This window comes from Carlito syrichta, unplaced genomic scaffold, assembly GCF_000164805.1.
Source record: "Carlito syrichta isolate Samal-C Ts95f unplaced genomic scaffold, Tarsius_syrichta-2.0.1 Scaffold304726, whole genome shotgun sequence".
Taxonomy (NCBI): Eukaryota; Metazoa; Chordata; class Mammalia; order Primates; family Tarsiidae; genus Carlito; species Carlito syrichta.
The window spans coordinates 206,321-233,066 of record NW_007248822.1 but is presented as its reverse complement, the minus strand read 5'-3'; the positions used below and the strand labels follow the sequence as shown (position 1 = coordinate 233,066).

Genomic DNA, 26,746 nt, shown 5'->3' with positions numbered 1-26,746 from the left:
CAGCTAATTTTTTAATTTATTGTAGAGATGAGTGTTCTCACCAAGTTGCCCAGGCTTGTCTTGAATCCCTGAACTCAGGCAATCCTCTTTCCTCCATCTCCCAAAGTGCTGGGAATACAGGTGTGAGCCACCATGCTCAGCTCCTTTTCATTTTGTAGAGACATGGTCTCTATGTCACCCAGGCTGGTCTTGAACTCCTGGCCTCAAGTGATTCTCCCACCTCAGTCTCTCAAAGTGCCAAGATTATACATGCCTGGCCCAAAGACTGTCATTTTGATGAAGTCCAGGTAGTCTATTTTTCCTTTGTTGCCTGTGCCTTTGATGTCATAATCCAAGAAATCACTGCCAAGTCCAATGTCATAAAGCTTTCCCCCTAGGTGTTCGATTTTAATAAGCCATTTTATAAGAGTTACGGGAAACATTATTTATTTATTTATGAGGCAGGGTCTAGCTCTATCACCCAGGCTGTCGTGCAGTGGCGTAACCATAGCTCACTGCAGCCTTGAACTCTTGGACTCAAGGGCTCCTCCTACCTCAGCCAGGATTACAGGTCATGCCACCACATCCAGCTTTTATTTATTTGCTTGTTTGTTAGTAAGACAGGGTCTTACTACGTTGCCCAGGCTGGTCTTGAACTCCTGGCTCAAGCAATCTTCCCACCTTGGCCTCCCAAAGCGCTGGGATTACAGGCTTGAGACACTATTCATGGCCAGGAAATCGTTTTAGATGGAGCAAGAAGATAACAAAAATCTGGGGCGGGGTTTCCTGTATTACCATGGTACCCACATTTAAAAAAATAATTCCTGTAACTGAACCCTGATCACCTGTGAGAAGAAAACAACGTGAGAAAGGAGAGCCACTTCTATCCAGCGGTAACAGGGAGCTTCAGGTGCCGGCACGGCCTTCCACACCAGCATTCACATCCATCTGTGGGTCCACATTCCTTTATGATACTGGAGCCAAACACGGGAGAGGGGACTCACCAGTCCCATCTGCTTAACTAAATAGCTCGGCCCACATGGGTTTAATTATCCATGTGCTCCTCACCAACACCCCCCCATCCTATCTCTACACCCCAATGTGCTGAGTGAATGTTGTCCTCATGGAAGAGAGAAAACAGGATAGGCTGTTAGGAAGGGTCGAGATCAAAGAGCTTGACAAGGAAACCAAATCCCGTCCTGCCAAGGTGCCTTCACCCAGATCTGCGGAGTCCTCCAGCTGCTGACCCTGGCCTCCCCCAAGGGAGAAAACTGCATGGTTTGGGCCAAATCACCAATCCCGGAATGGCCTCTCCCCAGCGAGCTCGCTAGTGTATGGATTTGCACATCTGCTCAAATCCCTTGCTGGCACAGGCTGTGAGCCAGTCCTGCCCAGCTGAGAAGGCTTCAGACTGGGAAACCATAACAAGAGTAACAGCGGCCGGGCTCGGTGGCTCAGCCTGTAATCCCGCGTCTTTGGGAGGCTGAGGTGAGTGGATTGCCTGAGCCCGGGGGTTGAGACCCGCCTGGGCAGCGAGACCTCATCTCTACAATAAATCAAAAAATTAGCTGGGCGTGGTAGCGCATGCCCTGTAATTCCGGCTACTCGGAAGGCTGAGGCGGAAGGATTGCCGGAGCCCAGCAGGTGGAGGCTGCAGTGGCCGGGAGCGGCCACTGCACTCCAGTCTGGGCAACAGAGTGAGACTCCAACTCAAAAAAAAAAAGAGTTAACAGCGAGCCATCAAAGTCACACTGTCCCTCCAAAGACGAAGACTCATGCCGTCAGAGTCATCATCAGGCAAGCAGACCTGAGTCGTCCAAGTCCAACTTCATGTGTCATCAGGGTTGGCAATAGAAAGTGTTTGGCTGGGCACAGGGTTCACCTCTATAATACCAGCACTTTGAGATGCCAAGGCGGGAGGACTGCTTGATCCCAGGAGTTCGAGACCAGCCTGGGCAACATAGTGAGACCTTGTCTCTACAAAAAAAAAAAAAAAGCCACGCATGGGGGCACATGCCTGTAGTCCCAGATACTCCAGAGGCTGAGGAGGAAGGATTGCCTGAGCCTAGGAGGTCAAGACTGCAGTGAGCTGTAATCATGCCACTGTACTCCAGCCTGGGTGACAAAGTGAGACCCTGACTCAAAAAAAAAAAGTGCCAGCCAGGCTTAGTGGCTCATACCTGTAATCCCAGCATTTTTGGGAAGCGGAGGCAAAAAGATTGCCCAGGGAATAAGACCTGTTTCCTGATCTTAAGAAACTAAGCCCAGGGAATCGAGACCAGCCTGGGCAACGTGGCAGGACCTCATCTCTACAATAAATCAAAAAATTAGCCAGATGTGGTGGTGCATGCCTGTGATTTCAGCTACTTGGAAGGCTGAAGTGGAACGATCACCTGGGCCTAACAGATGGAGGGTACGATGGCCATGAGCATGCCACTGCACTCCAGCCTGGGTGATAGTGACATGCCAGCTCAAAAACAAAAAAAGTGCCACTGCATTTTGTTTGTTTATTTTGGTTTTAGTTTTTTTTTTTGTAGTTAGAGTCTCACTCTGTCATCCAAGCTGGAGTGCAGTGGCGTACATACTAATGGCCAATGTAGCCTTGACCTGCTGGCCTCAAGTGACCCTTCCTCCTCAGCCTTCCAAGTAGCTGGAACTATAAGTGTGAGCTACCATGCCTGGGTAATTTTTTGATTTATTGTAGAGATGAGGTCTCGCCAAGTTGCCCAGGTTGGTCTCGAACCCCTCAGCTCAGGCACTCCTCTCACCTCTGCCTACCAAAGTGCTAGGATAACAGGTGTGAGCCACCAGGCTGGCAGCACATGTTTAACAATGAATATTCATGATGGCTGTCCCCACAGTGAGCTATGTGTCTCTCATAGCCACCCCCATCCCTCTTAGTTTCTCAAGATCAGGAACAAGGTCTTGTTCGTCTGGAGGCCCACAGCATATAGTAGCTCCTGAATAAACATTTGCTGAATGGATGAGCTACAGGAATAATCTTTCTCTTAACTCTGCATATATCATTTGGTTGTGAGTTTGAGGTAGAAAAATCAACCAAGAGCTTTTCCCACAGCACCGCAGCAGTTAACCCAGCTTCCTCCCAGGAGCTGCACATCAGAACAGAGCTTCAAGACCTTGTCAGATAAAGGAGGCCTTTCTGGAGCAGAGCTACCCTGCAAGTGTTTTGCATAACAATACGCCCACGGAGTTTAACTGAGCACTTTTCCACAATTCCTTATGGATTCATTCAACTGACAGCTTGGCACCAGCATATTGATGCCTGTTTTCCATCCAACACAAACTGTACGACTGCCTCATGTTTATCCACCCTGTGAATTTCTAAGCAACTATGTAAAAACAAAGAGTTCAGAAAACAAAGAAAGATGCTGGGTTGAGTTATTTTACCAAAAAAAAAAAAACAATAATAAGTGTCTCCTTTCCGCCCCCTCCCACTCTAATCGGCTATATATTTAGTTTTTGGTTGTTTCTCTTTGTTCAAAGATTTTGAGTTGCAACAGCTTCTTTTTGCTTATTAATGAAGGCTGAGCTCTAAGTAGGGTATGGAGTTATGTGCCTGTAGTCCTAGATATTTGGAGGCTGGAGTGGAAGGATAGCCTGAGACCAGGAGGTCGAAGCTGCAGTGAGCGGGGATTGCACCACTACCCTCCAGCCTGGGTGATACAGTGAGATGCCGACTCAAAAAAAAAGAAAAAAATTATCACTTGAGGCCAATAGTTTGAGGCCAGCTTGGGCAACATAGTGAGACCCCCCCCAATCTCAAAAAATAAATAAATAGATACTTTAAAAATAAAAAAGGCTGTGTTCTAGGTCAATATCATTCAAAGTGCTGGTCCTCAGGAAGATTAAGAGCTGGCAGCAGAACGCAGTTCAGTGCCTTGCTTCCTTCTTCAAAAAGTCTTTCAATAGAAAAAAAGCTCCACCTCATCTCAACTGTGTGGTTAGTGCAGAAGCTGATCTCCTCTGGGGCAGGTAACAAAGAGTTCAAAGACAGGCCCAGCTAATGATCACAGCTCAAGAAGTATTGTTCCTGGTTATAGAACTCCCCACTGCCTGAACACCTACTAGAATGACATTTACAATGGACTACTGAGAGGTTTTGGCCATCTCGTGTCCACACCCCCCCATTTTTGGTAAAGCACCCCAATATTGAAGATCCATGACACATCTTGTCAGTCTATGGGATCTGGGTGAGGATTCTGCCAACTAGGGCTTTGAGTCTCTCCAGCCACAATGAACGGTTCAGGGAAGCCATGATCCAGGCTGGCCAGTCAACATAATTCCGTTCTCCTGGCTAGTTTTCAAATCAGGGATGGGCAGTGGCCCTGACTGACACAGAGTGAAGCCTGGGACGCCTGCAGGAGTTCCCAAGAAGATAAACCCTTTCCATTAAGGTAGTGAAGATGTAAGCCTGGCATGAACGACACCCATGAGGAAAGGGCCTGGCTGTGAAATGGAGCAAAGACAGAGAGCAGAACTGACAGAAGAAGAAATAAACTGGATTCTGAGCATGTCATTGGAACCTCTGGATCAAGCCATTCCTGAAGTTTCCACCCTTCAACTTTTCAACTATATGAACAGTAAATCTTCCTTCTGCTTAGACCGGTTTTTGAGCTTTCTAACTCTTGCAACTGAGTGTAAAGTTATACATGACTACTATACCCTGGGTTCACACTAAAATCCATATGCATGCATCTGAAAAGGCAAAAAGTGGGGAATCAGAAGGGATGCCAACTGTCTGAGATTAGAGTGACAGAGATCTGGGACTAAAGGTAGATGTCTGGCCTCCCAAAGTGCTGGGATTACAGGCATAAGCCACCGCACTGGGCTGCTGCTATTTTAGCAAGACTTTCCACACCTGTGTCTCTTCTCTGTCAGGTGATTACCATCTGCCTTACACATTATCTATCAGGTGATTGTGAGAATCCCATAAGAAAAAAAACAACAACAAGAGAGGACAAGCATGGTGGCTCACATCTGTAATCCCAACACTTTGGGAGGCAGAGGCAAGAAGACTGCCTGAGCCCAGGGGTTTGAGACCAGCCTGGGCAACTTGGTGAGACCTCGTCTCTACAATTAAAAAAAAATTAGCCGGGCATGGTGACGTGCGCCTGTAGTTCCAGCAACTTGGAAAGCTGAGGCAGAAGGATCGCCTAAGTCCACCAGGTCAAGGCTGTGGTAACATAACCATGCCACTGCACTCCAGCCTGGGTGACAGAGTGAGACTCCGACTCAAAAAACAAAAAAGAAATCACACTGGAAGCTCATGAAAATGTACTGTACAAACAAAAGATATTATTGTTATCATGAGCACAACACCTTATTCAGACTTCAAAAGTCTGGCATGCAAAGCTATCCAGAAACTAGAAAAAGATTTCAAAGACTCTGAGCAACACATTGTTTTTACCAAATCCTACAGTCTATGGTGCAGGAGAGAAAGTGCCCCCTGCAGGCCAAAGGGTGTAAGGTGGGGCTACAGGAGCCTGACAGAACTGGGCAGCAGGAAGCTGGGGCACGCCTTTGTCCTGGGAGGAGCTGTGTACTGTCGGTCAGTTCTCAGGCCCACCCAGGAAGTTTCCCCCCATTCTGTATTTCCCCCCCTCTACACAAGCTTATGAGTCACAAAGGAAAAACGATGATTTAATTTCCAAATGACATTCCCAACTGCTATTTTGCAACTCTGGAGTTGCTGTCCTAACAATAACACTGTTATCCAGTTAGCAGATTTTATGTTTGTTTTTACTGTTTTTATATCTGAGGTCTAAAGGACCAACATAACACATTTTACATAAAAAGATAACGTCATTTTGCAAATTGTGCATTTTTTGCAAAATTCAGAATATAAGCATTTTTTAATAGATGGAACATACAAAGGAAATAGAGCAAACAAAATTTTTTGACTTTAATTTTTTTAAGGTAAAAACAGTTGGTAGTCAGGGAACAAGACAACAAGTGGCATGAAAGCCATTTCTGATTTTTAAGCTGCCTTCTGTTAATAGTGGTTTTAATGAGTTCTTTTTGATGGCAAAATAGCTGTTTGGAGTTCCAGATAATATATCTGGAAGCAGATTTGCTCCTCACAGATCCTGCATCTGAGAAGCTCAATCCTGGGGGGAGGGGCAGGAGGGCAGAACAGACAGCTTGTTTTACTAGCGCCCTAGTGTCCCCATGTATACAGCATGGCTCTGTGCCAGGTGTTTGTATCCACGACCAAGCCCAGCAATCACGGGTCACATTAACAGTGGGCAGGGTTCTGTCCCTCAGAAGCAAAGAGTACGTTGGGTTCTCTCTCCCTGCTCTGTGGATGCATGCATCCAGGCAATGGGGTAGGAGGTGAAGAGAGGGAGGAGAAAAGAGGGGAAGGGAGGGGAGACACTACCAGCAGGGCCTGTCTAAGGCAGGTTCCACAAATGTCACTACTCTGTCTTCTGCTTCTCCTCCGTGCATCACACATTCCTGTCATCTGGTCATCTTCAACTCAGCGAAAGGGGGTAAGAGGTTGCATGTTGGCCTGAGGCCCAAGACTTGTTCTCCAATCTATACGCTTTTTTTAAAAAAATCAAGGTCTCGCTCTGTTGCCTAGACTGGAGTACAGTGGCACGATCATAGTGCACTGTAGCCTTGAACTCCTGGGCTCAAGCCATCTTCCCACTTCAGCCTCCCAAGTAGCTGGGACTACAGGTGTGTGCCACTATACCCAGCTAATTTTTTGATTTTTTTTTATAGAGACAAGGTCTTGCTATGTAGACTAGACTGGTCTCGAACTCCCCAGCTCAAGCAGTCCTCCTGTCTCGGCCTTCCAAAGTGCAAGGATTGACGGGCATGAGCCACCGTGCCCAACCTAGCTTACCATTATTAAAGCTAATACTTTGCCCCTTGTTGATCCGAGGTACAACATGTCAAACAGCGAAGAGGAAGAGGAGGGAGATTGTTCCCCCCTAACCCCCTAACACTTACCAGCCTGGACAAGGCTCTGGACCCAGCATAGATTATACCCACAAACAGCACTGAAGCAGGAAGCCACGTCAAAACATCAGATCTGGGAAGAGAAAAAAAGTCATGTTACTTTTCTCACTTTATGTTAAAACAGGCCTAGCTGGAAGGGTTATCCCTTCAGATGCACAAACTACAGCAGCAGGGGTTATCCAAACATCCCTGACAGACTCTATGTGAGATGTGGTCTTTATCCACTGACAGTGAAGAGGCAGACAAAACCATCCTACCTACAACCTGGTCACTTGTTGATGACCTAGCATGACTAATCCCAGAGGAGGAAATGGGAAAGGACTTGCTGTAGGTTGGGAGAGAGAACAGAGCTCACTGTTTTCAAGGGCAGAGAACATTATTCTTTGGAAGTAGCCAGAAATTTTAAAACCATGCCAAATTATTAAAAATTGAAAAGTCTATTTACCTAGGCAATATACTAAACAGTTCCATGGAATCACAACAAAGACAGCCACAGTATCAAAGGACTGAAATGAAAAAAAGAAAAATCTTAGAACTTCAGCTGAGCGGCCAAATGTTGGCTTCTTCAACTATTAACCTGACATTGTTTAATTCTGATTCAGGGAACCTTCTTTTCTTCTTCTTTTTTTTGAGTTGGCATCTCACTCTATTGCCCAGGCTGTAGGGCAGTGGCACACTCATGGTCACTGCAGCCTCAACCTGCTGGGCTCAGGTGATCTTTCTGCCTCAGCCTTCCAAGTAGCTGGACCCACAGACATGCGCCACCATGTCTGGCTAATTTTTTGATTTATTGTAGAGAAGAGGTCTCGCCAAGTTGCCCAGGCTGGTCTCAAACCCCGGGGCTCAGGCAATCCTCTCGCCTCCACTTCCCAAAGTGCTGGGATTACAGGTATGAGCCACCACACCCGGTTTAGGGAATCCTCAAGTACTTCCAAAGGGCATATTTCTATGATTCAGTTGTGACCAAATCAAGAACTGCTTTTCCATTACAGCTTAGAATCAAAATCCCAGGTCTCACAGGTAGTGCACATCACTGAGGTTTCAACCTGCTTCCCCCATCAGTTAGAAATGCATAGCATTTGATTTACTAATTCAAGCTCCCAGAGTTACCCTAATAATGAATACAAATACATGAATCCATTCCAGTAGGATATAACATAATAATCCCAACTAACTCAGTGAATTGCTGTCTTGGAATAAGACCTGCTCAAGAAATGGTCTTTGTAAATTTTATTAGCATGGGCAGGAACTCTATCCAAGATCAGACCTGATTTGTACAACTTCCCAGAGAACCGAGCATTAAATGTCTCCAGACTCTGGTGAAGGCCTTCAAACTTTACTTATTACATACATATGTGCTTTCTTTTTATTTTTTGAGTTGGAGTCTCATTTTGTCACCCAGCCTGGAGTGCAGTGGCAAGTTCACAGTCACCGCAGACTCAACCTGCTGGGCTTAGGCAACCCTTCCACCTTACCCAAGTAGCTGGAGCTACAGGCGCGTGCCACCATGCCTAGCTAATTTTTTGATTTATTATAGAGCCCCTGGACTCAGGCAATCCTTGCCTTGGCCTCCCAAAGTGCTAGGGTTACAGGCTTGAGCCACCATGCCCGGCCTTAAGTATTTGCTTTCATTCAGTGACTACAGCAACTTACAAGGTACTGAGAATTATTATTAACAGTAGCAACATAGCCAGGTGCAGTGGCTCACACCTGTCATCCCAGCAGTTTGGAAGGCCAAGGCAAGAGGACTGCTTGAGCCCAGGAGTTCAAGACTGGCCTGGACAACACAGCAAGACCCCATACCTTATTTAAAAAAAAAAAAAGAAAACAGTAACATCATAGTTAACATATACTAAGTACTTGTCACAAACCAGGCACTGTGCTAGATGTTTTATATGCTGTACCGTTTAAAAAACTATATAACAATCTTATGAGGAAGGTATTTGAAACAGTTTGGATTGCTGTCCCCTCCAAATCTCATGTTGAAATGTAATCCCTGGTGTTGGAGGCGGGGCCTGGTAGGAGGTGCTAGGGTCATGAGGTGGATCCCTCACGAATGGCTTGGTGCTGCTCTCCTGGTAATGAGTAAGTTCTCACTCTATTAGTTCACAGAGAGCTGGTAGTTTAAAAGAGCCTGGCACCTCCTAATTTCTTCTCTCACCATGTGACATGCCAGCTCCCCTTGTCTTCTGCTACAAGTAAAAGTTTCCTGAGGCCTCACCAGAAGCCAAGCAGATGCTGGTGCCATGCAGAACCGTGAGCCAAAATAAACCTCTTTTTAAAGTAAATTATGCAGCCTCAAGTATTCCTTTATAGCAATGCAAAACTGATGAATACAGTATTATTATTAGCCCACTGGGCAAATGAGAAAACCAAGGAACAAATAGTGTAAATAATTTGCCTGTGGTTAGAACAGCTGGTAAATGCAAAGCCAGAATTTGAATTCAGGTCTGTCTAGCTCTAAGTCCTAGCTGTTAAACATCCCTTTGTACTTTGCCTTCATGGACCACACCATCTTTTGTTGTTGTTGTTGTTGTTTTAGACAGGGTCTCACTCCATTGCCCAAACTGGAGTGCAGTTGTACAATCATGGTTCACTGCAGCCTCCAACTCTCAGGCTCAAGTCATCCTCCTGTGTCAGTCTCCAAAGTAGCTGGGAGTCCAGGTGCACATCTGGCTAATTTTTATATGTTTTTTTTGTAGAGACAAGGTCTCGCTTTTTTGCCCAGGCTGGTCTCAAACTCCCAGGCTCCAGTGATCCTCATGCCTCGTCCTCCCAAAGTGCTAGGATTTCAGGTATGAGCCACTGCACCCAGCCTACAGACCTTGAAGACTAATGGAAGACACTGACATACAAATAAATAAGCTGCAAACACAGCATGAGTTTGCTCTGGCAGCAGACCAAGCAGCTCATTAGCTGAGGAATGTTCTCTGTTATCACTAGTCATGCTGCCACAACAGGTGTCAGCACCCCAGCCAGAATGTGAACAGAGAAAGGAGGATACCATCCTCCATCATAATGGGGCAGGAATAACATTTGCCCATGGCCACACCTCTAGGAAATGACTTTTCCATTTGACATTAAGCTCACACTGATGGAGGGTGACAGAATTCAGCACCAGAAGGGCTCAGAGCACTGCTGCAGGCAAAGCTTGTGGAGGAAGGAGGATGTTCACTGGGCGGAATGGCAGCTGCCCTCACTGCGCCAGGCCCAGGGCTTTGGAATGTAAGGTCAGTGAGGCCCCAGACATCTGCACACTGTTCCCTCTTAAAACAAAGAAAACTGCCGAGTCAGATCTTCCAAGAGACTTCAGAGTATCCGAGTAGCCATGGATATAGGAAAAAGAAAACATGCCTAGGAAACGTTCCCATTTTAACCCTCCTTCCCTAAAATACAAATAAATAAGTTTTTTTTTTGAGTCAGGGTCTCACTGTGTCGCCCAGGTTGGAATGCAGTGACACGATCATGGCTCACCACAGCCTTGACCCTCCTGAGCTCAAGTGATCCTCCTGCATCAGCCTCCCAAGTAGTTGGAACTAAAGGGGTGTACCACCACACCAGGCTAATTTTTTGTAGAGAAGAGGTCTTGCTATGTTGCTCAGGCTGGTCTTGAACTCCTGGGCTCAGGCAATCCTCCTGCCTCGGCTTCCCAAAGTGCTGGGATTACAAGAATGAGCCAATGTGCCCAGTGTAGAAATAACTTTAACTAGAAAAAGACACACAGGTCTAGTTGGACCAAAGAGGCTTCTGGGAGATCTTGTAAGATGGCTGAGGGAGCACCTGGCTCCAAGCATGTGACCCCAACACAGACACTGGACCCTGGTGCTTGTGTTCTCCAGTCATCTCCTTCAGGGCCAATGGAGTCAAAGAAATATGCACCAATGGTCGTGCTTTACACACTGGCAGAAGTGCTGGTTGCAGAACCCTTTTGAGCCCTCCTGAGTGCTCATCAGTGATTTAGCTGCCTTCCTTCACCACATGCCAACATAAAACTATAACTGCTGTGTCTGTAACCCCAGTACTTAGGGAGGGTGAGGTGGGAGGATTGTTTGAGCCCAGGAGTTCGAGACTAGCCTGGGCAACATAGTGAGACCTCCATCTCTACAAAAAAATTAAAAAATTATTTTATACCCAAGACTTTGCCAAAGTCCTTTATCAGTGCAAGCAGGTTTTTGACAGATTCTCTTGGATTGTCGAGGTATAGGATCATATTGTCAGCAGAGAGGGATAAATGACTTTGCAGCAACTTGGATACATTTAGAGTCTATCATACTCAGTGATCTATCACAGAAACGAAGAACAGAGTACCGTATGTTCTCACTCGTAAGTGGACCTTGAACAATTATCATAATACTATAAGAAAGGGATTGGCAGTAGTGGGAAACTGCCAGGGGAGGGGGGTGGGATTGGCAATTGAGGGAAACTGCCAGGGAAGAGGGGGCACACCTCATCAACAAGGGAACCTGCATAATGTACATTTGTATAGCTAACCCTGAATTGTACCCCACATCTTTAAAATAAAATTTTTAAAAATAAATAAATAAAAAAAAATAAATTAACCATGCATGGTGACATGCCTATAGTCTCAGCTTCTCAGGAGAATCACTTGAGCCCAGAAACCTGAGACTGGTGAGCCATGATCCTGATATTGCACTCCAGCCTGGGTGACAAGGTGAAATCCTGACTCAAAAAAAGATTTTCTCACAAACTTATTCTTCATTGCTATGGTCTAAATGTTTGTGTTCCCCCAAATTTCTATGTTGAAACCCTAACCCCCAAGAGTATTAGGAGCAGGGTCTCTGGGAAGTGATCAGGCCATAAGGGCAGAGCCTTCATGAATGAGACAGACAAGTGTCCTTATAAAATAGAACCAAGGGAGTTAATTCATTCCTTGCACATGTGGAGACACAGTAGAAAGAGCCATCAATAAACCAGAAAGTGGGTCCTCGCCAGACACCAAATCTGCTGGTAACTCGATCTAGGACTTCTCAGTCTTCAGAACTGTGAGAAATAAGTTTCTTTCTCTTTCTTTTTAATTGCCAGAACACTTAATTCTTTTACATTTATTTTAATTACCATTAAATTGAAATTTTTTAATTTTGTACCTTCAAACTATCTACCTTATTCATGCTTCTTTTCCTCTTGTGTTGCCTTTACTAAGTATTTATTGTATCAACTAGGTGTTTATTATGTTTTGGGAATGTTGAGTTTCCCGAGTCTTTGGTTAATGTCTTTTATTAGTTCTCAAAATCTCTCAGATATAATTTATTTGTGTTAGTCTTGAAGGGATGCTGAAACAAATTCTCAAAAATGTTGTGGCTTAAAATAATAGAAATTTATTCTCTCATAATTCTAGAGACTCCAAGTCTAAACTTAAGGTGTTGGCAGGGCCATACTTCCTCTGGATGTAGGGAAAACCATACTAAATATCTCACCTAGCTTCTGGGGTTGCTGGTAATCTTTGGTGTTCCTAAGCTTGTAGCTGCATCACTGGGTTTCCGCCTGTCTTCACGTGGCCTCCTCTCTGTGTCTCCTCAAGAAATAAACTTCTTTTTAAAATAAACTATCCAGTCTATGGTATTTTGTTATGGCAGCTCAAATGAACTAAGACACTCATTAACTATTTATTAAGCACCTAATATATTCTAATATTCTAGTCAATGAAGATACATCTCTTAACAAGACAGAACAAGTCCCTGAGTTCACAGAGTTTATGCTAGTAGATTCAGGCAGTCAACAGATTGTAGCAATCACAGAAGGAGATGGGGATTGGGAGAGAAAGAGAGAGAACTTGTGGAAAGGAGTGGAGTCAGGTGGCAGTCATATTTACATAGTTTCAAGAATTAATGACTCTCCCTGCTTAAGAAATAAGGATGTGTGGTTCAGCCTGTAATCCCGCGCTTTGGGAGGCTGAGGTGAGTGGACTGCCTGAGCCCAAGGGTTCGAGACCCGCCTGGGCAACTTGGCGAGACCTCATCTCTACAATAAATCAAAAAAAATTAGCCAGGCATGGTAGCGCGCACCTGTAGTTCCAGCTACTTGGAAGCTGAGGCGGAAACATGGCCAGAGCCCAGCAGGTCGAGGCTGCGGTGGCCAGGAGCGGCCACCGCACTCCAGTCTGGGCGACAGAGTGAGACTCCAACTCAAAAAAAAAAAAGAAAAGAAATAAGGGTTTGTATCTTCGGTTTACAGGGTTTCCAGAACTGTTAATGTACTGTCACAACCCAGAGGGGGCAGACCTTTCAAAGATTACACGGTGCAGATAAAATTAATGACAACCAAGTAAGTGTTCCATACTTTTCCTGGAAGTATAGAGACAAGATAAAAACATGAGCTAAAAGTGTGGTGCTTCCTTGTGCTGATGTCATCTCTTAAAATGTTTTTTAAAAAATCATTTCTTCAGGAAGAAATGAAACTACAATTTTTAAAATCCTAGTTAGCTCTGCTGTAATGGAGGATTATTTTCTAAGGAGATACAGCAACAAGTGATACAAATCATTACTGGTTCTGGGCACTAAAGAGTATAGACTTATAACATCTACATGGGGCTGGACTCAGTGTCCCAGCCTGTAATCCCAGCACTTTGGGAGGCCAAGGCGAGTGGATTGCCTGAGCCCGCGGGTTCGAGACCAGCACAGGCCATTTAGCAAGACCTCATCTCTACAATAAATAAAAAATTAGCTTGGCGTGGTAGTGCGCCCCTGTAGTTCTGGCTTCTTGGAAGGCTGAGGCAGAAGAATCGCTGGAGCCCAGCAGGTCAATGCTAGGGTGGCTGTGAGCATGCCACTGCACTCCAGCCTGGGCAACAAGAGTGAGACTCCAACTCAAAAAACAAACAAACAAAAGTCATCTACATGGCTACCCAAATCTTTTGAAATTATGAGTTCTCTTGCTTCCAAGGAGCTTCCAGAAATATTGGTTACTAATGTAATCAGTAAGAAATGGACAAATTGTACACATTTCCCTGGGCTGTGTTCCTTCTTCTAGCTTCTAGTATAAATCAGGTCAACCAGGGGTAACACACAAGTCCAGGGCAGGGGGCTATATACAGAGGAACGAATGTGGTCTTGTGGCGTTGAAGCAAACCAGAAGGAGGCCACTAGCCTGAAGCTGTCTCTGTACTAGGAGCTCTGAAGTAAGCAAATTAATACTAATATCATTAAGCATTTTATGTAACTGACTGGGAAACACATGCGCATGCTCTCTCTCTCTCTCTCTCTCTCTCTCTCAACTGAGCCTCAGTCAATCACAACCAGCGAAACAGCAAATTGGTTATAACTTGGGACTGCCCATTACCCAAAGAAGGCCACTGCCTAGCTGTAGACAATCAAGCAATTTATCTACTACCTGAATCTCTTCCAGCTCTGAGTCTTGACCCATTCATGAGTTGTTCCTTGCACAAATAACAACTGTTAAATTTATTTTGTCTAAAGTTTTTCTTTTAACATGGGCAGACAAACCTGGATCCATATTCCAACTCTTAAGCAGTTTGAAGAGAACTTACTTTTTCATGTATAAAATGGGGGTGATAATAAGGCTTCAGAGTATACCTGGGGGACCCAAAAAACCCTGGAATTATCTTGTGGAGGGCAGGCCCCTTGTAGTACAGGCTTCCTCCTCTAGGTAAGTGCTCTAGGAACCCATTGGCATCAGTGTACCAGCTAGCGTTGTTGTGAGAGCCTGTGTTCGGCTTCAGTGAGTTTTTTTTGGAGATTGTTTCAACACATTTGCCCATTTCAGGATGGTTGATAATATGAGCGCAACTGCCCACACTGCACAAAGTGTTCAGCAGTTTTTGACCCCTGTGCCCCAACCTCCCTATTCACCCCAGTGAGCTTTTTTTGCTCCCCGATGAAAAAAGTCCTCAATGGAAAATGTTTTGCCGATGTGGAAGAGGTGAAACAAAAAACGGCAGAAGCACGAAAAGGCAACAAAGTGGATGAGTTCAAAACTGTTTTGAGCAGTGGAAAAAGTGTCTCGATAGGTGTATTGCATCAAACAGAGAGTATTTTGAAGGTGACTGAAGTTTAAACACGTAAGCATAAATACATAATTTTTAATAAATAAATTCAAGGGTTTTTAAAATGCTCTCCTCATACAGTATTTGGGGCAGTGCATGGCAACAACACTTGAACTTCTGGCTTCAAACAATTCTCCCGCCTTGGTCTCCTAAATTGCTGAGATTACAGGCAAGAGCCACTTAATAAAAATAAATACAAGTTTTAATAAAAACTCCCCTTCTGGTCTTTCTACACATAACTCCAAGGACAGAAGCCACGAAGGGAGCCTAATAGATCTACCTACATAAAACGTACCAGTCAAAAAACACCATAAATAAAATCAACAGAAAATTAACAAACCAGGAAAAACTATTGGCAACATATAATGCAAGCTGAAGTTTAGTATCCTTAATACATAAGAAATGTTTACAAATTACTAGACTCAAGCTCCTAAAAAGAAAGTTAGTGGACAAAAATAGGTAATTCTCTCTCTCATACACACACACATACATGAAATACAAACAGCTAATAAGCATGAAAAATTATTCAACCTCCTAAATTAAAAAAAAAACTTAAACTAAACAACTTTTAAAATATATCAGATTTTGCCTAAGAAATTAGCAGTCTTTTAAAGTTACTGTCAGAGCGGGGGTGGGGAAGTGGGATTGGCAGTAGTGGGAATCTGTCTGGGGAAGGGGGGCACACCTCATCAACAAGGGCACCTGCATAATGAACATTTGTGTATCTAAACCTGAATTGTACCCCACATCTTCAAATTTAAAAAATTAAAAGTTAAAAAAAAAGAGAGAGGAAAAAAAATAAAGCTATTGTCAGGCTAGGTGTGGTGGCTTCATGCCTATAATCCCAGCACTTTAGGAGGCCGAGGTGAAAGGATTGCCTGAGCCCAGGTTCGAGAGCAGCCCGGGCCACTTGGCAAGACCTCATCTCTACAATAAATCAAAAAATTAGCCGGGCTTGGTGGTATGTGCCTATAGTTCTAGCTACCTGGAAGGCCAAGGCTGAAGGCTCACCTGAGTCCAGCAGGTCAAGGCTGTGGTGGCTGTGAGCATGCCACTATGCTCCAACCTGGGTGATCCTCAAAATAAAATAAAATAAAATAAAGTTACCATCTAACATGGGGAGTCATGAAACTACACCTTCATTCACTGCCGAGAATATAAACTGGTATCTTTCTGGAGGGTTGTGTAGGATGCACTGTTTGGTTATAGTTATTAAAAAAAAAAAAAGCCTTAAAAGTATGCATACGTTTTGATCCAGAAAAAACACTTCCACAACTTTGTCCTTAGAAAACTATCTTGGACGTGGGTAAAGTTACCTACGATAATATTTTCATTTACACGTGGAAATAAAACCGCATTCTGGCCTCATTGCTGGTCAGCAAAAATGCCAAGCACCCCAGGACTTAGTATTGTTTCCTCTGCAGGAGCCAGACACTTGCATGGTCCATTCTCTCACGATTCAGATCTCTGCTTCAAAGTCATCTTATCTGTGAGCTCTTCTTACCCATTCCATATAAAATAACAACCTCCTCCCATCCAATTGCCCATGCATGTGCACACATGCACAAACACACATCTATCTCCCTACCTGGTTTTACTCCTCTCTACACTCACAGCCAACAGACACATTATGCACTTACATTTTCATGTGTTTACTGTCTGTCTACCTCAACTAGAATGTCAGCTCTATGAGGGCAAAGAATTTCATCTGTTGTGCTCAACGCATATCCCCAGCATCTCAGGCATACAGCAGACAGTCAAATATCTGCTGAATGACTAAATCTCCATGCATCACTTTTGTAGCTTAAAAAAAAAAGTTCCCTTCTCTCTCTAGACTAGTACAAGGGAGAAGAGCCTCAAAATCCAGCATGACCATCACTGACATTTCTTCTTCTGCTTTCCTCAAGCCCTTCAGAGACTTCGCTCTGAAAAGACTTGCTAACAGCTACTTGGGGCAGGAATAAGTGTGAGCAATACCTACATCCTTCATCTGTGTCTCTGAAATGGGCCTAGTCAGGAATTCTAATAAGTTCAAATTCAGTAAACATTTATTAACAATCATGTCAAAGCCAGGTGGGGTGGCTCATGCCTATAATCCCAGCACTTTGGGAGGCAGAGGCAAGAGAACTGCCTGAGCCCAGGGGTTCAAGACAAGCCTGGGCAACTTGACGAGACCTCATTTCTACAATAAATCAAAAAATAAGCTGGGCATGGAGGCACATGCCTGTGGATCCAGCTATTCGGAAAGCTGAGGCAGAAGGATCATCTGAACCCAGCAGGTCAAGGCTCCGGTGGCCATGAGTGTGCCACTGCATTCCAGCAGAGGTGACAGAGTGAGACTCCAATTCAAAAAAAAAAAAATTATGTTGTAATCTAGAACTGTGAAAACAAGTTAACTGCATTAAAAAGACATTTTTCTTCAACACTAACTTAGAATATTAAAATATAGGCAGTTATCTTATTTTCTCTAATAACTCCTTTCTTTTATTAAAAAGTAGTACCTATTGAGCTGGGTGCGGTGGTTCATGCCTGTAATCCCAGCATTTTGGTAGGCGGAGGAGGAGAGAGGATTGCCTGAGCTCAGGGGCTCGAGATCAGCCTGGGCAACTTGGCAAGACTTCATCTCTACAATAAATGAAAAAATTAGCTGGGCATGGTGGCACACGCCTGTGGTTCCAGCTACTTGAAAGGCTGAGGTGGAAGGATCACCTGAGCCCCCCGCAGGTTGAGGCTGCAATGGCCAGGAGCGTGCCACCGCACTCCAGCCTGGAACAACAGAGTGAGACTCCAACTCAAAAAAATTAAAAAATAAAAAATAAATAGTTCCTATCCACACTAGAAATATTTTTGAAAATACAGATAATAAAGAAAAACATTACAATGCCACTACCCATAAATAGCCACTGTTAATACCTTGCTAACAGTGTCCATACGCACATACATTTGCACATCCACAAAAAACTGGCTCTAATCAAACATATTGTTTTGCAACTGTTAACATCTTTCAGGCTGGGCATGGTGGCTTAAGCCTGAATCCCAGCACTTTGAGGCCGAGGTGAGAGGATTGCCTCAGTCCACGGGTTCGAGACCAGCTTAGGCAACTTCATGAGCCCTCATCTCTACAATAAATCAAAAAATTAGCCGGGCATGGTAGCACGCACCTGTAATTCCGGCTACTTGGAAGGCTGAGGCAGAAAGATCGCCTGAGCCCAGCAGGTTGACACTGGGGTGGCCATGAGCGTGTGTGCCACTACACTCCAACCTGGGCAACGGAGTGAGACTCCAACTCAAAAAAAAAAAAAAAGAAAGAAAATTCTTTCCATGTCAAAAAAGACATCCCTGATTCCAAAGTATCAGCTAGTATTAAAAAAAATAAATAAAGGCATTCCCAATGCATCAGTAAAGGAATACCAACCTATTGCTGAACATTTAAGTTAATCCCACATTTGTACTTTTGTAATTCTGCATGATTTTCCTTGACTATACAGTCCTTCCTCCATATCTATGGGTTCTGTATCTACGGATTCAACCAGTTGCAGATCCAAATTATCTGGGGTAAACAAAGGATGGTTGTATCTATACTAAACATGCATAGACTTTTCCCCGTTTTCAGTATTCCCTAAACAATACAGTATAACAACTATTTACATAGTATTAATACTGCAGTAGGTAATATAAGTAATCTAGAGATGATTTAAAGTAGACAGGAGAATATGTGTGGGTTATATGCAAATACTATGTCATTTGGTATCAGGGACTTGAGTATCTGCGGGTTTTGGTTTGGGGGGAAGGTGACCTGGAACCAATCACCCATAGCCACCCAGGGAAAACTGTATTCCTTCTCATATTTGTGGTGCTTCTGCGATATTCAGGACAAATCCCCTGAAGTGGAATTGCTACTAAAGACACATGTATTAAAGTTTATAAATGAGTACACAATTGTAACTGAGAATTTTAGCTTTAAAATGTATTCCGAACACCTTTCTTTAACTTTAGTTTTAAAACTGTACACTGAACATTTCTCCTCTCCCCTCCCCTCCTCTTTCAAGGCACTCCCTTACACTGAGATATTTATCTAAATCTGTGCTTTCTTAGAAATTCCAAGGGCTAATCTTAAAGTAAACCAGACAGGAAGTCCTGGCTGTGGAACTCTCCCAGCTTGGAGAAAGAGTTTTGAGACAGTTATCCAAAACCCAGCCAGAATCAAGGTAATGCCAACCAGGTTCCCAAGAATCCCAAAGACTGACCTTATTTATTTATTTTATTTTTAATTTTAGAGTTGTGGGGTACAAGTGAGAATTGACTACATAAGTAGGTTGCATGCAAGTGAAGTTTGGGCTTCTGGCTGGCCCTCTCTCTCCTTGATAGTGGACCTGGTGCCCAGTGTGTTGCCATGTGCCCCCCTGCCTCCCTCTCTCCCCTAACAGTGTCCAGCATCTGCCAATCCCCACCCTTGAGCTCCTGTGGTTAGTGATCACAGCCTGCTAATAAGTGAGAACATGCGACATTCAGTTGTTTCTGTGATAATTCACTTGGTATGATGGTCTCCAGCTGCATCCACGTTGCTGTGGAGGCTCTGATTTTGTTCGAAGGCTAATCTTAGAACAAACTAGGCATGAGCCTCAATGGTGGAGCCCTCCCAACTGAAGGGACTCACAATGATCGCTCCACCACCTGGTCGCAGCCACGATGCCAGTCAGACCCTGGATGGACAATTACTCGAGACAGCCATCGGAACAAGGACACGTAGACGCCTCACCCAATCCTACTTCTGCATGTTTTCCATACTAATTTTTCTTTTAAAAACCCTTTCTGACTGGCCCAAAATTTGAGATGGTACTTGAGACATTAGTCTGCCATCTCCTTGGGAAGCCGGCTTCTTAAACTCTCATCTCGAGTTTGGCTTTGCACGGGGAGCACCTGGACCTGGGTCTGACCACAAAATCACCTTCAGGAGAGGTTTTACTACCCTCCCCTCCTTTGTGGATCTAATACAGTCTGTTTCTAGGGTAGCCAGAGGCCTGAACCTTAGAAACAGACTAGACACACATGACTAATGCCACCTCTAATTCGTCAGTTGGTACCATCTGGGCCTCCTATGCTGGTTTATTCTTACACTGTCCTATTGGCTCACAAAGGAGGCGAAATGGAACTAATCCTGAGGTGGTCCTGGTGGGATCTCAGGTCCCTGTGGTATGTGGTCTGAGCCAGTGAGAGTGAGTGAGAAAGAGAGTGAGAGAGATAGAGAGCAAGAGTGAGAGAGAGATTGACAGAGAGAGAGAGAGATAGAGAGAATGAATTTGTGTGCTCTGGGACCTCACGGTAACTCTTAACTAGACAGACTGCAGACCCTACCACGTGAAGGGACTATTTGCCAAGGGGTCTGGTTTGAAAATTATAGTGACACATAATTCTTCTTAATTGATTTATAAGCACAACTATTGCATCATGTGGGAATCAGGGGCTTTTTCTGCTGGCTCGCACAGTCTACCTTTCCTAGGAACTCTGGTGAACAAAGCATTTTATAAGAAGCTAACAAAAGTCTGTTGGCGTGAATGATAAAAGTGTTGCTAATTGAGATGAAGGCTAATTAAATTAAATCACTTGTTTTTCCGAAAGAGCATGCATTATTGAGAGAACATCTGCTCCCTGAAAATACTCTGCAGTTTATCTGTTCCTGGGTGTCGGAAAGGCTCCCTGGGCTGAATCCTGGAAAATTCTGTGCTACACTGACATCTAGTGGACTAAAAACAGTTTCCAAATATGAAAATAATGAGCACAAGAAGTCAAGGTTCATATGTTGATTATTGGCATTGCTTAAAACAGTAGTACCTTACAACTGTAAATTCAGTATTTGCTTACGGTTGAAAAGGACTTTTGCATATATTAACTAACCGGTATACAGTCCGTGAATAACTAAAATTCAAGCTAATGCGCAAGACATGTCTGTGCGCAGTCTGGGGAGTTTTACATTTAACACTGTTGACATCCTTGTGAAGAGGCCAGAAAGGGGTTTTATGGATACAGAGCGACAGCCCCATAGGGTATGGTCTATAATAACACAGGAGTTCAGTAGGCTTCTAGGCCCTGGCACCAGCACGCATCAAAGATCAGAAAAATCTTGTCCTTTTGCCCTTCCTGGTCTCATGACTCTGCTCCCCAAAGCCACCATGACCATCACACCAACACCCATCAGACTGTATTCAGCACCATGTCCTTTCAGTGGCTCTCAGTACATTTCCTGAGGAACTTCTGAAAGTTTCATTAGCCCCCAAAAGTAATTTCTACATGTATACCTAAAGCATTCCCCTGGAGAGAAAACAACAAGAGAAAAAGTATCTAAAACACATACATCTGGAGGCTAATTTTCCTCTGTGAGCAAAGATGACTTTTTATAAAACTATAAGTTACTCAAAACAAAATAACAACATATTATATTGCTATTAAATATAAGACATATTTGGGAAATTAAAACCATCAGTAGTTTTGATGAAAGTGGAGAGCCCACTTAAAAACAAATAAATAATCAATTATTAAAAATAAGTACAGAGGCCGGGCTCAGTGGCTCGGTCTATAATCCCAGCACTTTGGGGGGCTGAGGGAAAGTATTGCCTGAGCCTGGGGGTTCAAGACCAACCTGGGCAACATGGTGAGACCTCTTTTCTACAGTAAATAAAAAAATTAGCCAGGCATGGTGGCGTGTGGCTATAGTTCCAGTTACTTGGAAGGCTGAGGCGGAAGGATCACCTGAGCCCAGCAAGTAGAGGCTGCGGTGGCCGGAAGCGTGTCACTGTCCTCCAGCTTGGGTAACAGAATGAAACTCCAACTCAAAAAAAAAAAAAAAAAAAAGTAAGTACAGGCCAGGCACGTGGCTCATGCCTATCATCCTAAACTTTGGAAAGTTATGGTGGGAGGATCACTTGAGGCCAGGAGTTCAAGACCAGCCTGGGCAACTTAGACAGAGCCTATCTGTTTAACAAAAAAAAAAAAGGTAGTGCATGCCTCTAGTTCTTGCTACTCAGTAGGCTGAGGTAGGAGGATCACTTGAACCCCGGAGTTCGAGGTTGCAATGAGCTGATTGTGCCACTGTACTCCAGCCTAGGCTACAAAGGGATACCTGATCTCTAAAAACAATGTAAAAAATGTATGTACAATCTGGTCCTTAACTGAATGGATAACTGTTCATTTCTATACAGGCAGTACTGAGTTAATTTGGAGGTAGTATCAAAGATATTTGTTACAGTTCTCCAGCAAAGACTCGATTAAAAAAAATTAAGGGGTGGGGATTTCTATTTCATCTCAGCAATCTCTGACCATGAAGGTATTGTGGCAAACGATTTTAAACTTAGAATTTCTCATCCTTGAAAGCTTGAACGCTCAAAATTTGCTCTCTTATTTATGAAAGACAAGAAGTAGGAAATAGGTTTGAAATTACTTTCCAAGTATTTTTATTTAAACATGTAGCCTGGCAATACAGGAATGATAGGCCTGCATCTGGGGTCTCCAACAGTATTACACCTGGGTCTATCCTTAGCAATGGTTCCAGAATCCAAAAAGGAGTGCTGTGTTCTCACTGTGCTACTAGATGTCCAGTCAGATGAAACAGGTCACAATGTTCTTTTAGAATCATTTTCTGGAAATACAGGAAGCCTTCCGCAAAGGACTTCAGCAACTGCTGGAAAAAACTGCTTCAGCGTTCGGTAATGGCTTGGCCATAGCAGTAACTGCCATCTAATGACAGACCTGTGGCTGTAATGCAGTGCTCTCGGTGCCATCTGTCCCAAAACAGAAGGTTTCAAGGACATCATTCAAGACTAGGTAGCAACATCCAGTTGCCAGGCAAACACCCAGGGAGAAGAATGACTCCATAAGGTCACTATGTGAAGTCAGTCCATGACATGGCTGGAGTGTGACAGACACAGCAGACACGGCCCCTCTGCAATAAAAGAAATGCATTACCAGGTTCTGAGGCTCATTTGAGGGGGAATCTGGGCCGCTCTGTGTCCCAGGTGATAAGGGCAGTCTTGATGAGTTATCTAAGGCATATGCTATTCGGGACCAATCCAGGACCCACCCTCCAGCTCCACCATTATAGTCTCCAACCTACAGTGACCTCTGGCACTCCAAACTGTCTTCCTTCTGCTGCCATTTTTAGTAGAGCCAAACCCCTGCTATCTTTGCATAAATACATAGTTACCCAGTCAACCTGGGCTTCAATTCCCAATGACATCATGAGAAAACCAAGCCCAGGAGCAAACAGCAGCCATAGCAAACACAAACCCAGCCCAGACACACACAGAAAAATGCTGGTGCTGGATCCTTCTGCTAGCCATCTGGTAACACCCCTCTGCCATGGGCCCATGTTAACTGGAAACCCTGAGTTGTGCCAGCAGTTATTAACTACAAGATACACTAAAAATCTAGGATCTGGAATCTTTGACACGAAGTTTAACAGACTGACATCATGTGTGTGGCTGTAAAACCACAGAAGTCTAGGACAGAGAGACGAAAAGGCCTCTGAAAAGTTTAATGGGAGCAGAAAAGAGGACATGATTACAGATCTTCTGAGATGAATGGAACCTGGCATCCCGCTGTTGAGTCGAAGGGACAACAGTGTCTTGTGGGTCTCAAACTTCTACCATCAGAGGACCACCCTGTCCAGGGAAGCAATCTTGAGAACCTTTGACCAGTTCACTAGTCATTATCTCCTCCTCAAAAAAAAAAAGTCAATAGAAGTATGAGGAACCCTATCAACAGATGAATGACTGATCAAATGTGGTGTAGACACACGAACATTATTCAGCCTTAACAAGGGAAGAAATTCTGACACATGCTACAAACACAGATCAACTTTGAAAACATTATGCTAAGTGAAATAAATCAGACACCAAAGAACAAATGTACAATTCCATTTATATGAGGTACCTAGAAAAGACAAATTCATATACATAGAAAATAGAACAAGGGCTACTCAAATGTGGGGAGAGGGAGAATGGGGAGATATTATTCAATGGGTACAGAGTTCTGTTTGGAATGATGAAAGTTCTGGACGTGGAGAGTTGTGATGGTTGCACAACATTGTGAATATAATTAATGCCATTGAATTGTACACTTATAAATGGTTAAAATAGCCTCCACCAACAACCAATGGGGAGAGGAGAATCTATTCAGTAAATACTGCTGGGAAAACTGGCAGACCACATGCAGAAGACTGAAACAGGACCCCTATTACCACACACAAAAATCAACTCTAAATGGATCACAAAACCTCGAACTATGAAAATCCTAGAAGAAAATACAGGAAACACCTTTACAGAAATCAGAATAGGCAACCAATTCCTGATCAACTCTCCTAAAGTTAATGCCATAAAAGATAAGATAGACAACGTCGCTGCAACTTGGATGGATTTGGAGTCTATCATATTCAGTAATCTATCACAGAAACAAAGAACAGAGTACCATATGTTCTCACTCATAAGCGGACCATGAACAATTATCATAATAGTAGCCAGGCTCAGTGGCTCAGCCTGTAATCCCGTGCCTTTGGGAGGCTGAGGTGAATGGATTGCCTAAGCCTGCGGGTTCGAGATCCGCCTGGGCAGCGAGACCTCATCTCTACAATAAATCAAAAAATCAGCCGGGTGTGGTAGCGCATGCCTGTAATTCTGGCTACTTGGAAGGCTGAGGCGGAAGGATTGCTGGAGCCCAGCAGGTCGAGGCTGCGGTGGCTGGGAGTGGCCACTGCACTCCAGTCTGGGCGACAGAGTGAGACTCCAACTCAAAAAAAAAAAAAAATTATCATAATACTATAAGAAAGGGATTGGCAGTAATGGGAAATTGCCAGGGGAGGGGGAAGTGGGATTGGCAGTAGTGGGAAACTGCCGGGAGGAGGGGCACACTTCACCAACAAGGGTACCTGCATAATGAACATTTGTATAACTAACCCTGAATTGTACCCCACATCTTTCATATAAAAAATTAAAAAAAAAATAAAATAGACAAGCAGGACCTCATCAAACTGAAAAGCATCTGCAAAGCAAAAGAAATCATCAAGAGAGTGGGGAGACAGCCCACAGAATGGGAAAAAATATTTTCCAACTGTAAATCTGACAAAGGCCTAACATCCAGGATCTACAAGGAACTCAAATGTACCAAAAGGAAAAAAAAAACCCTATTAAAAAATGCACAAAAGATATGAATAGACACTTCTCAGAAGAAGACATACAAGCAGTCAACAGAAACATGAAAAAATGCTCAGCCTCACTAATCACCAAAGAAATGCAAATTAAAACCACACTGAGATCCCACCTAACTCTAGTCGGGATGGCCATCATCAATAACTCAAAAAACCCAGATGCTGGAGAAGATGCAGGGAAAGGGGAACACTTCTACACTGTTGGTGGGAATGTAAACTAGTACAACCTCTGTGGAAAACAGTGTGGCGATTTCTAAAAGATCTAAAAATGAACCTCCCATACCACCCAGCAATCCCCCTTCTGGGAAAATACCCAGAGGAACTTCACCGCATAAAAAAGATACCTGGCCAGGCATGGTTGCTCAAGCCTGTAATCCCAGCACTTTGGAAGGCCAAGGTGAGGGGACAAACTGAGCCCACAGGTTCGAGAACAGCCTGGACAACTTGGCAAGATCTCATCTCTACAATAAATCAAAAAAGTATCCAGGTGTGGTAACACGTGCCTGTAGTTCCAGCTACTTGGAAGGCTGAGGCGGAAGGATCACCTGAACCAAGCAGGTCAGCGCTAGAGTGGCCGTGAGTGTGCCACTGCACTCTAGCCTGGGCAACAGAGTAAGACTCCCAACTCAAAAGAAAAAAAAAATCTGCACATGCTGCCCATCGAAAGTGGACTGGATAAAGAAAATATGGCACATTTCCATGATGGAATATTATGCAGCCATAAAGAAAAACAGAGTTATGAATTTCACAACAACTTGGATGGAATTAGAATCTATAATACTCAGTGATTTATCACAGAAACAAAGATCTGAGTACCACATGTACTCATTCATAAGCAGACCCTGAACATTTCTCATAATACTGTAAGAAAGGGATTAGCAGTAGTGGGATACTGCCAGGAGCTGGGGGCACATAACATCAATAAGGGCACCCACACTTTACCTGTACAATAATCATCCTTATGCCTAACCCTGAATTATACACCACATTTTTAAAATAAAAAATAAGAGAAAAAAATGGTTAAAATAAAATTAGCTGGGTATGGTGGTGTGTGTCTGCGGTCCCAGTTATTTGGGAGGCTGAGGCAGAAGGATCACTTGAGCCTAGAAGGCTGAGGCTGCAGTGAGCCATGATCATGCCACTGCATTCCAGCCTGAGTAACAGAGTGAGACTCCCACTCAAAAAAAAGTTTAAAATAGTAAATTTTATGTTATACATATTTTAACATGATAAACAAAAATAATTTAAATATGAAAAATGGCATTGTGGCTTGGCACAGTGGCTCATATTTGTAGTCCCAGCACTTTGGGAGGCCTACGCAAGATGACTGCCTAAGCTCAGAGTTTCAAGGCCAGCCTGGGAAAGTTGGCGAGACCTCATCTCTACAGTAAATCAAAAAATTAACTGGATGTGGTAGTGCACACCTGTGGTTCCAGCTACTTGGAAGGCTGAGACAGAAGGATCACCTGAGCCCAGCAGGATCACCTGAGTCCAGCAGGTGGAGGCTGCAATGGCAGTGAGTGTGCCAATGCACTCCAGCCTGAGCAACAGAGTAAGACTCCGAC

At 44.0% G+C, this 26,746-nt stretch overlaps 1 protein-coding gene across 1 annotated transcript in view; it reads right to left on the bottom strand.

Moving 5' to 3' along the window:
• The window catches only part of TMEM241 (transmembrane protein 241), a 149,414-nt gene that overhangs the window by 106,975 nt on the left and 15,693 nt on the right, over positions 1–26,746 (bottom strand). Inside the window, exon 4 of the mRNA XM_008060775.2 lies at positions 6,958–7,039. Within this exon, the coding sequence (XP_008058966.1) occupies positions 6,958–7,039 (82 nt within the window). The remainder of the gene's footprint in view (positions 1–6,957; positions 7,040–26,746) is intronic.